Source organism: Lycorma delicatula, chromosome 8, assembly GCF_047948215.1.
Source record: "Lycorma delicatula isolate Av1 chromosome 8, ASM4794821v1, whole genome shotgun sequence".
Classification (NCBI taxonomy): Eukaryota; Metazoa; Arthropoda; class Insecta; order Hemiptera; family Fulgoridae; genus Lycorma; species Lycorma delicatula.
Window position 1 is genome coordinate 19,482,442 of NC_134462.1, and position 17,140 is coordinate 19,499,581.

Here is a 17,140-nt window from a genome sequence, read left to right on the forward strand (position 1 = left end):
TTATTGACTTCACATGCTTGCTGGCAAAAGACAGTGTTACGCTAAAACTGATCTACTGCAATTATCGTGCTGTAGACTACTTTGAAAAGGCTATGTTTTCTATATTTTATTTTGCCAGTAGTAAATTTGTATAAAATTTATTTTTTGAAAAAAAATCATGTTTTTACCCAAATTTGCCACCCTGGGCCTGATCCCATGTGACCCATGCCAAAATCTGGTCCTGCACAGTACTGGAAATAATTAACAAAGATACCATCCAGTCAGTTTCGGCTGATTTAATTATAAAATAATTATGATAATAATGAAATTGAAATTAAAAATAGAGTATATGAATGTATCAAAGGTGAGTTCCTTAAATTGGCATAGCGTGCTGTTATTAAAGAAATTACATTTGTTTTTTATAACGATAGATGCAATATTTTGGGATGACTAGTATTGATATTGCTGAATTGTAATATTCTGTTCCAGAAACTTTCAGTAAATATTTTTGATTCTGTAAAGTCAGTTTTCTTTGATTGAACATAATTAATTATGGTATAATTATTTAGTTGAAATAATGTAACATAATATATAGATAAAATATTAATTCTTTAAAGGTGGAAAGTTTCAACATTGCTGTACCTCTTCACATGGTGGCTGTTTGTCCTTATTTGCTTTGCCTTATTTGAACATTAATTTGTTCCTACTGCTTATACTTGGCCAATATCCAACAAAAAATTATTTAAAAAATCATGTATATTTGTAATCCTTCTGGAAGAGTTAGCAAAGTTTCAAAGCTATGTTTTAACTTTTGTAGTTATCATTGGGCGGGTTCAAAAATGTAAGTTTGAAAAATGTTGAGTTTAACTCATTATTTTATATGTATGCTACATAAGGTATTGGATTATAATAATTTTTATAAAACAAAGTACTAAATAAGTAAACTTTATACAAAAATGGAAAGCTCTAGGTCTACTGAATGAATCTCCATGAATTACATCATCTGTATGTTTCAGATTATGAATTTGTTGTTTTATTAGTAATTAAAACTAATTATTACAAAATGAGTAATCTCTTATTCCTTGTTTTAATGAAAATTTGTTCATCGTAAATTTTTGCATTAACTTGATTGTTGGTCAGCTTATTTAAAAAAAATACATTTTTTATCTTAACAATTAAAAGGCTTAATTAGCATTTTAGCTTACAAAACATATTTAGATAAAAATAATGATTACCAAAATTTAAAAAGATAAAGAACTGACGGCTTCATTTTGAAATTTGTGAAATGTGTACATCATAATTTTTTATTTATTAAAGAAAGTTAGTGTAAATATTTGTACCAAATATTATAATGATTCCTCAATCCAATCTTGAGATATAATTTTTTCTTTAAAAAGAAATACATAATGGTGGGTAGAAGAAAAACAAAGGGAAAATCACCAATTTGCATAGAACATTTTTGTTCATTTTGATGTGTTGAATCTGAAAATGAATAGCCAGGGTCTTTTTGTGTTATCTGTTTATTCCTTAAGTCATTGTAAATCGGATGGTCCTTATAGGATAGTTGTAATGTTTTCTCTTGTGTTTAGTTTGTTAGTGTAGCAGTTCAAAGATCCTTATTTAAATGCATGAGAAAGTTCTATCTGAGAAGATACTAAGTTGTGTTCTGGTACAAAATAATTTAATTTTTATTTTTGTATTTAAATGTTTACAGTTTTTCATATTGATATTCAAAATACAATACAAAAGAACAAGTAATGGAGGTAATAAGCTTTTCAGAGTTTTTTACTATAAAAATTATAGTGTATTTTCAGGTATATTAAAAAATTCCATTTTTTTTATCTGCCAAAGTTATCTTCTCTAATAGATAAAATTATCTATTGTGGAAAATTCTTTTAATGAAAACAACCAAGATCTCTTTTTAACTTCTCTATTAAACAGCAAAGGGTTCATTCAAATGCAACAATTTAATCAAACAAATTCTTGAATAACAATTTGGATCCATCTGCAGGGTGTTATATACCCATTTAAGCATTCTTTTGAATATATAAAATGTGAAATAGTCTACCGGTTTCCAGACTTACCCTTCATCTAGCTCTACATCTGTGCAAGTGTAAGAAATATTTAAAAATTATATTTTAGATGTATCAATCATATCCAAATATTAACTGTCCTCACATCCAACTCTGTACAATAGTGTTAGGTTAGTAATAGAACTATAAGTTTAAGCCTCTGCTCCCATATACTTAATTTAGGATTTTGCATTCTGCTTATCACACATCCACTAGCCATATTTTAGCTGATTTAACTTTACAAAAAATATTTTAAAGATTCTCTAAATCAGTGGTTCATAACCTTTTCTAACATACAAGCACTGTTGTGAGGAAAACCTTTAGGTGAAACGCGTAGTTAAAATAAAATAATTTTGTCATCAGTTTTTTTTTATTTAGATTTGAAAGTTACAATTTCAAATCAATATTTACTTTTACTGTTTTATTTTGATATTTATTAAAACAATTATGGAATTATAATTCATAATTGAAAGAAATTAAAGAAAAAAATAGTTTTTCTGATAACTTATTTAATGTGAAACTTGTGCCAGATTTTTTTTTTTTTTTACATATTTCATCTATGTTGGGATGTTTTAAAGACAGGACCTTCCTGTCTTTCTCTGAATTTGTTATTCTTTCTTTTTTTTTGTTTTTATGTTTGTTAATGAGAAAAACCCTTCTTCACATAAACATAAGTTGAAAAACATAATAAAATTTTTATGGTTTTTTTTTTATATTGGTGGATATTGTTTTGGACAAATACCCAGAATTCAGCAAGATTTGTTTCAATGCGTTTGATTTTCAAAGTACAATTAGATGATAAAGATTTAAGCTCTTCTCCTTTGGCATATTAAATTCAGGATTTTTAGGCAGCTGTTTTGAAAATGGACTGTAACCTAGTTGTATTTGACCTTATCCAGAAAAGGAAAACATTTTACATTGTTGTCCAATATTAATTAATGTTCTGATATCAAGGAAACACAATTGGTGCTATTGTTATGTACAGATGTAAACATGCTAAAATTATTTTCTTCTTTTTTTTTAAGAATTTGTCATCAAAAGACAAACAATCAGCATGCAAGTATACATGAGCTGTCAATATGAGCATGCAGATGCTCATATTGACAGTGTTCAAATAAATAAAAATACCTGTTAAGTAGCCCAATTTTGCACACCACACATCATTCTTAAGACTTTGCACGAAGTCCATATTTTCACGTTCGAAGCAAAGAAGCAGCTCTTTTTTTTAGTTCCAGTATACAGAAAAACATCTTTACTTAAGAAAGCTGCCTAACTTACGTCTGAGAGAGTAACCCTTCACATTTTGTTTAAAACACAGTTGTTTAAAAATTTGAAATTTCATTGGTCTTGTCAATGCACTTTACCATATTAACAATGGTAGTCAGAACACATTTTAATTCTGCGGGAATGTTTTTGCAATAATGCCTCCATATGTAAGAAGCAGTGGTTTAAATAAATCTTCCTGTTTCATTGCTTTGCGAATGTCACAAATCCTTTTACTGATCTATCATTGATGGAGCTCCATCAGTACAAATTTCCATGCGTTGTTCCCAGGACAAATTTAAATATTCATATTAACAGTTAATTTCATTATAAATGGCTTCTCGTTTTTTCTGATAACTCTCTGCAAAATAAAAATTCATTGACCGTTCTATTTTCTTTAAATCAAATGAATCAAAATAAAATGGTCATTCCATTGATATCAATGCATTCGTCAATTTGAAGAACAAAGTATGTATTGTGAAGTTTACTTGCAAGTCTGCTTTAATATCACATGGCATATCAATTATTATTTGTTGAATAGTATTATTTGAGATTTGAGAGAGGTATTTTGAGTACTTCTTTCTTTAGATCTTCCCCAAGCATAATACTGTTGATATTACAATATGCGGGTGAAATGAGAGAGTTGTGGTATGTGGTTTTTGTTTCCTGGCTACTATTTCTGCTATATTGAATGATACTATTTAAGTTTTATCTGATAATTTTACAATTTTTAAAAATATCTACAGTGCTTTTTTATTCAAGGCTTTCAAAAGATTTTTTCCCTTTTTAAGTAAGATTTTCATGCTTAGTTGTAAAATGTTTTTTCAATCTTGCGGGAACCATTACAATATTAGAAAGTGTAACTCCACATGCACAGCACATTATGCTGTGCATTTGTGCATGTAATTCCACATGCATCTAATTCTGGTATTAGATAATGTGTATTGCTTGACCATGTGAAACTGTAATTCATATATTCATCCATATACTGATGATTTTTTGTTATTTTGAATGGCTGGGTTTTTCATTTAAACTGATTCTCTGTTCATTCTCATTGCTATCGTTTGAACTTGTATTGTAATTATATTTCCTTATGATAAATCTATCTATCATTTCTAGAGGTATAAAATTTATTATAAATTATAATTATATATTTATAATTTACTTACACATTTACCACGTCTGTTTGAAAACAGATTGAAGATGACTATAGCATATAGCGATAGCCAAATAACTGTCTGACCTTCCTACATTCTTCCATTAGTAATGGGAGAGAAGAAGGCAGAGGGAAGAAGAATGAAAGAAGAGGCAGTAGCAGATAGCAGTTAAGAGTGAGAACCTAGAAATTATCTTTGTCGTAGAAATTATCGCAGAACACTTCTGAAATTCATATGGAACACTAGTGCTCTGCGAAACACAGGTTGGGAAACATACCCTAAATGCACTGCATGAACCAAATTGTGTACCCCAAACATGTTTAATTATGACATATCTAATTTTTTTCTTTTATAGACGTTCAATCCAAATTTAATTTATTCTATTTAGGTGAAATGGATCCACATTTTTTATACCTTAATGATATCATCATTGCCAATTACTTCTGGAACGGTCATCAAAATTTTTATTTTTACCAGTCAGTTTAAAATAAACCATACCTATTATCAATTTAAAACAACTAACATTTATTTTATTGAATAAATAAAAAACCATTATCTTCTGATTCCAAGCCTTGCTGATCAGAATAATAGTACTCCCTGCTTGTTAGTCATCTATTAGAATAGCACGTAATCAAAATATGTTGTAGTTATTAAGACCAGTTATAGTATAATGCTGATTATCTGGAATGACTATTGTAAAGTTGAATCTGGATGATTGGAAACGTAAAAAAGAATTGTGTATCATAGGTCCTGGAGGTATCATTGCAATGTTTATTGTATATCAAATTTAATAAAGTGTGACACCCACAAATATTAATTTTATAATTAGTTTGACAAAGGCCTAAATGTATGTATGTTATACAAAAGCCAAAAAACGTTCATTAAACAAACACCAGTTAAAATAATGATTAATAAAAATATATTTCCTGTTAAAGCAAAGTCTTATTTGAATAGTATTTTAGATTATTTAAATAGTGTATTAATTTTTTAAAAGTTGCCTAGTGCGGAAATAAGCAGTCTGGATAGTGATTATTTGAAAAATTGGTGTTCGGATAATTGGCATCCCATTGTATGATTAATCATATGGTCACACCAGGTTTTACATAAATAGATAACTGGAATATTTTCATTACATATCTTTTTCTGAAACATTCTAGATTAAGAGTAACAGACCACGCATGTACAAAAACATCATACTCAAATATCAACCCCACTTTTACACTGATCTCACATAATATCCTTTCCCAATATTATATTTAAAACACCAAAATCATTGTTAAATCTTGCACTCTCTTTATCATAAAAGTTTCCAGCTTGTTTTGTAGGACAATTACATGGTTATTTTTAGCAATTCTGTTTCTAGTACCCTGAGTTAACTAGTACTAAACATATATTTTTCCTTTCTGCTACCTACCTGCCCCTGCTTCAAGCCTTTTACAATGTGACTACTTTAATTTCAAATAAACCAATTTCTTTGTTTTCCACTGATGATAATTTTGTAACTTTTCTAGTGAATTTAGTTCACCATTAATTATTAATTTGTCAAACTTGATTACCGCATGAGATTCATTCAATTAAGTCTGTTAAAAATATTTTTTTTATTTACTTTTAAATACTTTTCACGTTCTCAGAAATATCCTCTGAGGCACTAAAAAGAATACTGATCTTTTAATTTAAAGGCTTTTTATTTTTTGATAAACTTCAAAACATCCATATTTTATAAGGAGGAAACTTAACTATAATTATAATGTATACGTGTTCCTTTATTGCCTATTCTTTGTGTCCTCTAAGTATTGTCTCCTTAACTCTAATGTTTATATTTGTCAAAATTACGTGTACCACCACCCTCTCAGACTTATCCCAAGAGTTACAAAATTTTCTATGACAATAAAAATTTCCTGTTCCCTGAATTTTCCTGTGTATTTATTTTTCCTTTGTGTTTAGTTTTATTCTGAAGCAAGATATTATCTTCAGTTTTCTATACTTTTCTTTAAGAATTTTGAAGTGTTTTTTAAAAATTTTAATTCAGTTTTAAAGTTGTTAATATTTTCTTTAACAGCAGACACATATGAAGATATCGCATTTAGACAGTCAGACTACTTTCAATGTTCTCCGATGTTGGGTTTTTTTTGGAAGACCTGGGCGTATTTCTGTACCACCTGCTATTAAGAGCAACACTAGCATACATTTATAACTTTTTGATAACACAATATGAACACTGCTATTAAAAAAAAAAAAAAGAAAGTAGTTTAGTGTAGACTTGAGACAAGCCTAAAAGCAAATGATTTTGAATCATATCAACTGGCATTAAATAAAGGAAAAAATAAGAGTAGAATTAGCAGAAAACAATTCTATCCTTGATCACATAAATGATTCATTACTTTAGTATAAAAAATTACATTTAAAAACCTGAAGGTTTAAATGTGAAATAAATTGCATTAAACGAAATTATAACCAGATCAGTTAAATTATACTTTACACTGTATAGAGTTATTAAAACATTCAAAATTAATCTGAGTTCTCTCTTGTTGTTTTGCAATAAAAAAAATTATCGTTTTTATATTATGTTTATCTCAAACATCCTTCTGACACGATTTGCAAACTATTGTAGCTTTGGCAAGATTGTTTTGTTTTCTTTCTTACCTTAACACTCAGTACAATAAAAATTGATGGCTTCTTTACTTGCACCTCTTCCTGTAGTGCTAAAATTTTGTATTTTCTGTTAGTTCTTGCCCTGATTCCTATTTCCTTCATTTCTTTTAAAATTTGTTTTTTGACTTTTGCTGTATTCTTTACAAGTTTCTCTATTCACATTTCCTGGGAGATATTCAAAATAAATGTTGTATATTCATTGATTCCTGAATCATCTATTGAAAGTGGTGCTTGTTACCAACTTAAAGAATAAAAATTTCCTTCATGAGAATTGATAAACTCGTAGAATATTCAATTAAATTATTTTTTGTCTACCTGCATTATATTTTTAAAGATTACTCAAGATAAAAACATATTACAAAAGTCAAAATGTATTCTGCAAATAAGTTAGTTTCTGATTTAAATGTGAATCCCTTAGAAATCAGCTCTGAAATTAACTGTGGTTTGCTGTGGTTTATTTATCAATAGAATATGTTGTACCAGTGTCATCAGATTAGGTAAAGAACTTCTGTTCACCAAATTGCTGGTTTACAACTTGGATTAGCTATTTAGCGTACTATGTGAATTGTAATAAAAATAACTATTATCACAATAGGGAATTAAATTTCTGCCAGGGAAAGTTTTTTTTTTTTTTAAAATCACTTTGACTACTGTATTTACTTTGTTTGAATCCCTTTATGTAGTATAATTATAGATGATGTGGTTAGAATTCTGCTTGAACGTGTTTTTTTTATGTTACTTTTTTCCCATATTTTTTGTGCTTTGGTGTGTCGTTTTGGTTTGAGTTTTGAAAATAATAGTTTTCTGGTTTGAGGCAATAAAATTACTCTTGATTGCTTCCCACTAAATAAACGTATGTATTTTTTATAACTTATTTTATTTTGCATTAAACTTTCTAATTTGTTTATTTATTTCAGAGAAGGACACTACAGTACAATGGTATATTAGCTGGAGTTGCAGCATTTCTTAGTGCACTTATTGAAAAACATTTGGAATTGACTGAAGCAGGGTAAGTACAGCAAATATTCTTAAGAAAAAAGGATTTAGTAATTATATTTTATTTTCCTACATAATTTCTGCACATTTTATTCCAATATTTCACACCAAAAATGATAGTACAGACATTTTTTCTTACCGATTGGTTTAGGTATTTATTAAATATATATTAGTGATTTTTTGAATGAATATCAGGATTTGTAAACATAAAAATATAAAAATTTAGCAATAGAAAAAAACAAATGTTAGAAAATAAAATTTTTCATCCATTTCATTTCATTTAACCCCCTTTAATTATAAAGTAATGAATTTGGAAGTCAGGGCAGTAGGTGAATTAACATTTAAATTTTATAGTGGATGTATCCAAATCATGTTGGGTGTTAGAGTGTGTAGGTTGTCCAAACTTACAATTGGTATATATTAGATAAAAGTTCTCATTCCTAGCCCAAAATACAGTGGTAATACAGAGGTAAGTAATATACATCAAATTCATTAGTTAATAAATCGTCAGAATTAAGTAATAGCATATGATCTAATCTTAAGTATTCTTGCATAAAGGCAGAATATTCCCTTTTAACATTAGAATTGTTGCATAATCTTCATTCCAGATCTAACAACCTATTTTTAGTGTTAATGAATCATAACCAAGCCAAGTTTATCGGATTTATGTGGTAATGAAACGATAAATCTGCCTTGATTGTTCTTAGTGGTATTAAGTTGGAAGTGTGTTTCACATGTAAAAGTTTCATTTACTGTAACATCAGAATCAGTTTTGTGAATTTTCCAAAAATTTTCAAATATAGTTGAAAGACCTGAGTTTTGTTGCAAAAAGGGATGTAACAATATTCTTATGTTTAAATTTAGTAGGAAGATAACCACTAAGAATATATCCTAGCTTAGTCCCTTGAATAATAGGATATCTTGAACATTGGAGACTTGATATTAAATTTTATTGTTATTTACGAGGCTTGGCTGATAAATTTTGCACACTTGCATGCTACACTGAGACAAAAGGTACTATCAAGTTGGGCGTGACAGTACATAATAACTAAAATCCCCCTCTACAAACCTGCAATAATTCATTACCATAGTTGAAATCCATTTACTGACTTGTTTTCAGTAGCAGGTAAAATGGAGTTGATCACGGCCAATATGTTAACACAGTTAAAATAGTGCTCGGTGATCGAATTTCTCACAGCAGAAAATGTGAATTTTATGAATGTTTTTCATTGTTTAAAAGCGGTTTATGGTAGTGAAATTGTTGGCAGGAGTACTGTGAATAGGTAGGCATTGAAATTGTGCAGATGTAAAGCTGATAAAGTGGCAATTGAGGACCACTTCAAAGCGGACAATCAGTTTCTGTGAGTGACAAGAAACATTGAAAGGAGGTGGATGATTTGCTTCAAAGTGACTGGCGAATCACCCAGCAATGCGTCGCTATCTAGTTAGGCATATCTAAAGAACGAGTAGGCCAGATTGTTGAGCAATTGAGTTACCATAAAATCTGTGCATGATGGGTACTGTGCAAACTCTGTGATGGCTTTCTTCAAACTGAAGTTTGAACCTATTCCGCACCCGCCATACTTGTTGAATTTGATTTCGTGCAACTTCCACTTCCTCCCTCATCTCAACAGGGATCTCAAAGATAATCATTACACCACCAATGATGAGGTGAAGGAAGCTGTGACCACTTGGATCCGAGAAAGACTGTCAAAATGTTTCAGTGACAATGCAAAAACTTGTCATACGTTGGGAAAAGTGTATCAGTGTAGACGGAGATTATATTGAAAAATAAATACCACATTTTGTAACTAAGGTATTGTACTTTTATTCATTTTTTATTTCATTCCAATATCTTTTTTTCCTATGCTATGCATATATGTGCAGAATTTATCAGTCGAGCCTTGTACTTTCCATAGGTTGTGAGTGGTATAATTTTTGTAATTGTTAAATGTACATAAAGTGTGGATATAATTGAATTGTTGTTAGTGAATTGCTGAAAGTGCTTTTTATTTCATGTAATCTTTGTATTTAATTCAAAATTGAAACCAAAGTTTATTTCAGTTGTACTCATTATGTTTGACTGTTTATATCTATGTTTTTGTGTTGTGTATTATGAATGGTAAAAGTCCTTTTAACAAAATTTGCTGAATTAACATCTTTTAACCAGACTTAACAGTGATAAGATTGAAATTTTGGCTGTGCATATTATTTCTTTACTTAAAATATTTATCTTTGGGCCACGTGTTATTTGATGAACTTTAAAAAAGAAAGAGTGGTAAATATAATAATTTAACGCTCTTGCTTTGAAAGAAAAATTGTTAATTTAAATTTAATTTAATTAAGGTGCATCTTAGAAAAAATTTAACAAAATTTTAAACAGCTTTCTTTAGAAGTTTTCTTTTCAATCCTCTGCTTTTTGTTGGAAAATCTATTTTTATTATTTACTAACTAAAAGACATTTAGTAAATAATTTTTAGCATTGACAATCAAACCAAATAGAAGTTTAAATAACTTTCATGATTAGAAAATAAAATATCCATAAAATTTGAAAAATAAATGTGTATGTATATATTCTGTTCCACTATTGTGGCTGTAGATGTTGACTAAGTCTCTCCACTTCCCTCTGTTCTTCCAAGTTTCTGTTCAGATTTCCTCCCATGAAAAACCTTTCTTCTACAGATGGTCCTTCACATCATCCAATCACTTTTTGTGTGAGTGTCCTTTAGGCCTTTTTCCCTCTTCTTTTTCTTCTTCCCACACTAGCAGCATCCATCTATCAGCAGGGATCCTAGCAGCATCCATTTTTTTACATGTCCTATCCATCTCAATCTGCCCTCCTCCACTCTTTCTCAGACTTTCCATTCCAATCTTCTCTCCGATGTCTTCATTTCTTACTTTGTCCAACCTAATATTTCCTGCTATACTTCTCAGGAATTTCATCTAACCTGCCTGCAGTCTATACCAGTCCCTGTTGTTCAACACATATCTCTCTCCTGCATATGTTACTATTGGTATGTAATACAATTTGAACATTATCTCAATTTCCATATCATATTCCCATGCACAAGCTTCAAGCTTAGATGGTAAAATATCATAAAGAAAAATAAAAAACTGAAGCAATTTTTGGAATTTAAATGAGTTTCTCGTTTCAGATTCTAAGTAATAAGTAAGAATTAATACTCAGAGGAACTTAGGATATGCTTGTGCGGATTGTGCTTGAGCTTTTGAAACCACCTTTTTTATTTTATAATTTTTATGAAAAATATAGTATTTTAGAGTTATCGTGTCTGCTTTTTATGTAACCTTTTTAAAATTTCTATTACTCTATTCCAGGCAAAAACTTTTGTTGGAAATTATCAGGCATCTTTTGACATCATGTCCGGGACCAACTGTTATTTTGTATACGTGCCAGTGTCTTCATTCAGCTAATTATTATTCTCACATCACAAACAATTTATGCTTAAATACAGGTACTGTAAGTGTTAATAACAGGATTTTTTTTTTACTTTGACGTTACATCATTTGCAGTTTTAGTTAGAACCACTAAATATCAACTTTGGCTTAAAATTGCACCCTTTATTGTCCAGTTTATTTATAGGAATCAGCTTATTAAAAAATTGGGTTTAATTTTTGACACTTGTTTTTATTATGATTCTTCCGCAGGACTAGTGTACTTATTGATTAAAAGTATAAAAATAAATTTAGTGTTATTTTTTGTTTATATTACTAGTATTATTGTTATTAACCCACCGGTTGGTCTAGTGGTGGACTCATCATCGCAAATCAGCTGATTTCTAAATTGAGAGTTCTAAGGTTGAAATACTAGTAAAGGCAGTTACTGTTATACAGATTTGAATACTAAATCTTGGATGCCGGTGTTCTTTGGTGGTTGGGTTTCAATTGACCACACATCTCAGGAATGGTTGACCTGAGACTGTACAAGACTACATATCATTTACATTCGTACATATCATCCTCCAGAACCATCATTGGTTCTGGAAGCTAAACAGAAAAAGAGAGAGCATTGTTATTATTAACATATTTTTAACTGATTGTATTGATAATTAAAAGGTTCAAAGTTACTTTGTATCAGTGTAGTACAGTAAAAAAATTGAATGATTTATTGTGACTTTTCTGTATGATTTCAATTTTGTTATTAGGCAGAATTTGTGCTATTTCTGTTACATAAAAAAAGATATTACAAGATTTTGTGATTTAAGTAAGTTATGTTTTTTTTTTGTTTGTACGATTAATCCTATTTTTATTTATTTATTTTTTTAGAAGTATGTTACTATTAGAGTATTATGTGCTTTACGATCATAATACTACTCATATATGTCAAAGACAAGATTGTCCTTCATACTGGTGAGCAAAATATGTCTTTAGCCACTATTTTAAAACTTACTAAAATTAAAACATTCTGGTATACTAATTAAAAATGATATCATTTATAAAAGATTTAGCATGATTTTTGTTCAGTGAACTTTTTATATAGTTAACAAGATAACCAAGAGGTTATTTATTTAAATTACTGATTTAATAAACACTTTTTCTACAATTTTTCAGTTGGTTAATATAACCTTTTATAAATTTATTTTTCGAAAAAACATGTAAAATATATTTTTAAAAAGTACAATAGATTTTTAGTTAATGCAAACAGTTTTATAATGAAATTTTTAAATTTTTTAGCTGAAATAAAAGTCAGTATTCAGAAAATGTTTAGATTGTTAAGAGTAAACTATGTGTTCTGAACGGTGGATGAATTGTTTAGAAAATTCTAGGGATATTTTTATATGAACACCCCACTTCCAAGTTAGAATGAAGGTAATACAGGTTACTTTGTGAAAACACTCAGTAACTGTGCTGTCTGTGTTGTAAGTTCACCAATTTAATGTTATTTTTTACTGATTGTTACTTTTGTTTTATATAAATCATTAAGTATTAAATTTCTCTTGCACTTACTTTTTTGCATCGGTAGCATAAGATAAATATTTTTAAATTATTTACTATAGTTAATTAATTAAACAATATATTAAAGTGTACCATGTACCAGGGTTGTTTGAAAAGTAATGAGGCTCAACATGAAGATGGCAGCACACGTTAACAAAAGTTAGGGAATGTATTCGCATATGCATTGAAAGGTACTCACTAAAATTTCAGCTATTTTGGACGCTCAGTTGTTGTTTGATTATCATTTGAATAAGTCGTTGTTAGATTATTTGTGAAAATGAAAAAATCGAATATCATACCATGATTAAGTACTTAAAAGGCAATACGCCTACGCAAATTAAAACTGAGCTTGACGCTGTTTATGGGGACTCTGTCCCATCATTTGCCACCATGAAACATGAGCAGCTGAATTTAAACATGTTCGTACCAGCTTGGTTATTGATGAGCGTTTGGGTCGGCCAAAAACTGCAACCACCACTGATATCATCGAAAAAGTTCACCAACTGGTATTGGACGATTGACGAATTAAGGTTAGAGAGATAGCAGAGGCTATGGGCATAACAAAAGAACATGTTTGTTGTATATTAACTGAAGAATTGGATATGCGTAAGCTATCCACGCGTTGGGTGCCGCGATTGCTCACTTTGGACCAAAAATGCATTCGAATGAACATTTCCAAGGCCCTGCTGGAGCAGTTTAAGCAAAACAAGTCAGATTTTTTGCATCAGTTCATAACTGTAGATGAAACACGGATCCACCACTGGACTCCTGAAAAGAAACAACAATCAAAACAGTGAACTGCAAAGGGTGAACCTGCTTCGAAAGAAGTGAAGATGGTTCTGTCGGCTGGGAAGAGGATGGCAACTGCTTTTTGGGATAGTAATGGAATTTTGTTTATCGATTATTGTCAAAATGGTAAAACAATAACAGAACAATATTACGCATCATTATTTGACAAGCTGAAGGCAGAAATTGCAAAAAAAAAAAAACCACATTTGAAGAAGAAGAAAGTTCTTTTCCATCAGGACAATGTGCTTGCTCACACTTCTGATCACCATGACTGAAATTCACAAATTGCGTTCTGAATTGGTTGGCCCCTCACCATATTCACCAGATCTGGCTCGAAGCAACTTTTTTTGTTTCCTAACCTTAAAATTTCACTTGGAGGAAAGAGATTTTCATTGGACGAGGAGGTTATCACATATGTAAATGCCTATTTTGCAAAGAAGGATGCCAGCTACTATTTGGAAGAGTTAAAGAGGTTAGGCATTGCTGGAGAGTGTGTATCAACTTGAAAGGAGACTTTGTTGAAAAATAAAATTATATTTGACAGAAAAAATGTGTCTTTCTACGTTAGGCTCAAAACTTTTCAGAAAACTCTTGTATGAAATTTAATAAACTGATAGCAATAAAATCTCAAAAAATATTTAACAAAAATAAAGTTATAGTCTGGTTATTAAAAAAATAACAAAAAAAATGTGATTTAAAATTGAGATGAGTAAAGTTATTATCTTTCATATTAATGAATACACCAAATAAAAACTTCCATTACTGATGACATTCTTTTATTCTGTAATAAGACTTCATTAATCCCCCCTATACTTTACATATAATCCTTATGTGCATGTAATTTTAATCCCAAATGACTTGCATTGATTAAAATAAGGAATGTTAATGGCAACTCTTTTGTTGGCTAGAACAAAGAATATAACAGCTTTTGATTTTGAAAATTGTTTTATATGTTCGAGTCTGGTGGAAAATTAATTAAAAATAACACTATGCAATTTTTTTATAATCTTTTACGACTGCATAGGATCACTTTAATCAGTCTGTTATCTAAATTTCTTCGATGGGATTGTTTGGGCCTTGCGGTACTCCCAGTACTTTTTTAAATTGGTAATATAAGCTGTTCATATTTTTGCTTACATTTTTTACTTATTTTTTTCAAAAACATACATATTTATACATACATGTGATGATTGTTCTACGACTAAAGTTATTGTTACAAGTAGATGGATATAACAGAAACATTTCATTCTTCCGCTGAAAGTAGATCTGTTTTAATTTTTTATACATTTAGAATCAGTACTTAATTGGGCAATAAAAACAATTTTTGTATCATTATAAATATACCATTATTAAACAATTATTACTTCTTTAATACTTTATAAATCCTAAAATTATCCTTCCTTTGTTCCTTATAAATAAAGCCCAGGCATATTCTGTTTTCTGTGTTCCTCAGTATTGGATTTTTGTTATTTTATGTGCTTCTCACTATGAATGCCATCTCACACTTAGGTCAACTCTGCACTGCTTTAGTTTTTACAATGTTTTTTTCATAATTTTATATAGTGTCTTTCAGTAGAAAATTGTATTACTTGTTTTTACGCATTTTTAGACTATTGGTGTTAGTTTCTAGTAATTAGGTTGTCTTTAGAATTTGTGAATCATTCATATATTTTTCATTCTAATATTTCTGTTTTCAATTAACTTGCAATAAAAGGTTTCACAAACTTGCGTTGCTATGAACAGGTAAGTAAATGGTGATTAATTACACCGCTCAAATTGATACTTTGAAAACCTCTGCCATTTGGTCAAGCTCAGTACAACTTGCATAAGCTGGATAGGCCACTGCAAGTTAGCCACCTTGTCTAAGTTGACTTTTTTTTTTATAGGATTAACGGTTTGGTTTGTTCATCCAATAACCGCTTCAGCTATTATGCTTTTTGTGACAGGAAATGGAGATCCCAAGTTTCTTCATAAAGAGCTCCTCACTTGCTGATCACCATAAGGATGCATTGTTATACAGATCCCAGTATCCACATCATGAAGCATCTAATAAAATCATACATACATTCATACATTCAAAAAGAGGAAAACTAGACTGAAGGTGAGGTAAATGAACAGATGATGAGAAAATACTACCTACCTATCAAGGCAGTTTACTGTTTTTGTCAAGGACCTGCAAGTTATTTTTGGAACTGATAAATAGCTTACTCAAAACCACATAACCTATTTAGGACGCAACAACCTGTATGAACATAAAGGATTTTTCTTAATTCATATTTAGTAGAAAAGTATTTTCATAACTATACTTCAGTGTTGTTATTGGTTCATCTAATAGAAAGACATGAACATATATTGTTAAAGTGGTATTTTTATCACCATGAAGTGACCAAGCTTTTATTTAATAAAAATAATTTGACTGAAGTAATTATTTCTAAGATTTTAATAATTGAAGAATTAACAGAAACATTAACTTGCTTACTGTCAGTACTCGACCATATAGTCTAATGCAAACGTTTGAAGAAGTAAAATGTGCAGTTCCCATCTTAATTAAAAAGGTTCTTGATTTTGATAAATGCTTTATCCATTTTTTCATTTCTTCAGGGCTTGACAAAATACTTAGTAGAATCAATCAGTATTAGAAATTACAGAAAACCTATCGTGTTTGAACTTAGTTGTTTGTTTTAAAGTAAAAAATAATTATTGTTTTGAAATTTTTTATGTAAGTTCAGGAATAATGATTGACTTATTTTAGTATTTTCAGAATTGAGTGATAGGGTTGATAGAGTTATCTCATGTTAAAAACTGTTCAAATCAAACTGCATTAAAAGATACACCTATTAAATTTTGAGCAATAACAGTTTTTAAAAAGGTTTTTTTCTTCTTGAAGAATAAATTTTTATTGTTCTGTAATATTTAATTTCACGATCATTATACAGTTTATTATGAATTTCTATCTATATGTGAACAATTAAACTTTTTCTCTGTTGCATATTAGGTGGTTTAGATTATATAAACTTTCCTTGTGTTCATTGAGGTTACTGTAACTAAAGTTCTAATTCTGGAGTTTTATTTATTTTCAGTATCTTTTTTAATGAAGACAAATGAAACTATTGAAACTGAATTATGCTCTAATGAATTTCATTGCGGTAAGAAATGAATAACATACCTAAAATATTTTAAAGTTTGAATTTCTTAATTTGAAACAATATCAGTTAATGAAAAAGGTTTGCCAGTTTTATTTATTAATAGTTTACTTTATGTATTGAGCCTCATTATTAA

The 17,140-nt window shown here is 29.4% G+C and overlaps 1 protein-coding gene across 2 annotated transcripts in view; it reads left to right on the top strand.

Moving 5' to 3' along the window:
• Positions 1–17,140, top strand: part of LOC142328803 (uncharacterized) — a 71,912-nt gene that overhangs the window by 36,261 nt on the left and 18,511 nt on the right. Inside the window, exons 10-12 of one of the 2 annotated variants that reach the window (XM_075372846.1) lie at positions 8,041–8,132; positions 11,456–11,592; positions 15,808–15,935. In XM_075372846.1, the coding sequence (XP_075228961.1) occupies positions 8,041–8,132; positions 11,456–11,592; positions 15,808–15,854 (276 nt within the window). In that variant the 3' untranslated portion in view covers positions 15,855–15,935. Of the gene's footprint in view, positions 1–8,040; positions 8,133–11,455; positions 11,593–15,807; positions 15,936–17,140 lie in introns of those variants that run through there. The other variant, XM_075372845.1, reaches the window with a different exon arrangement.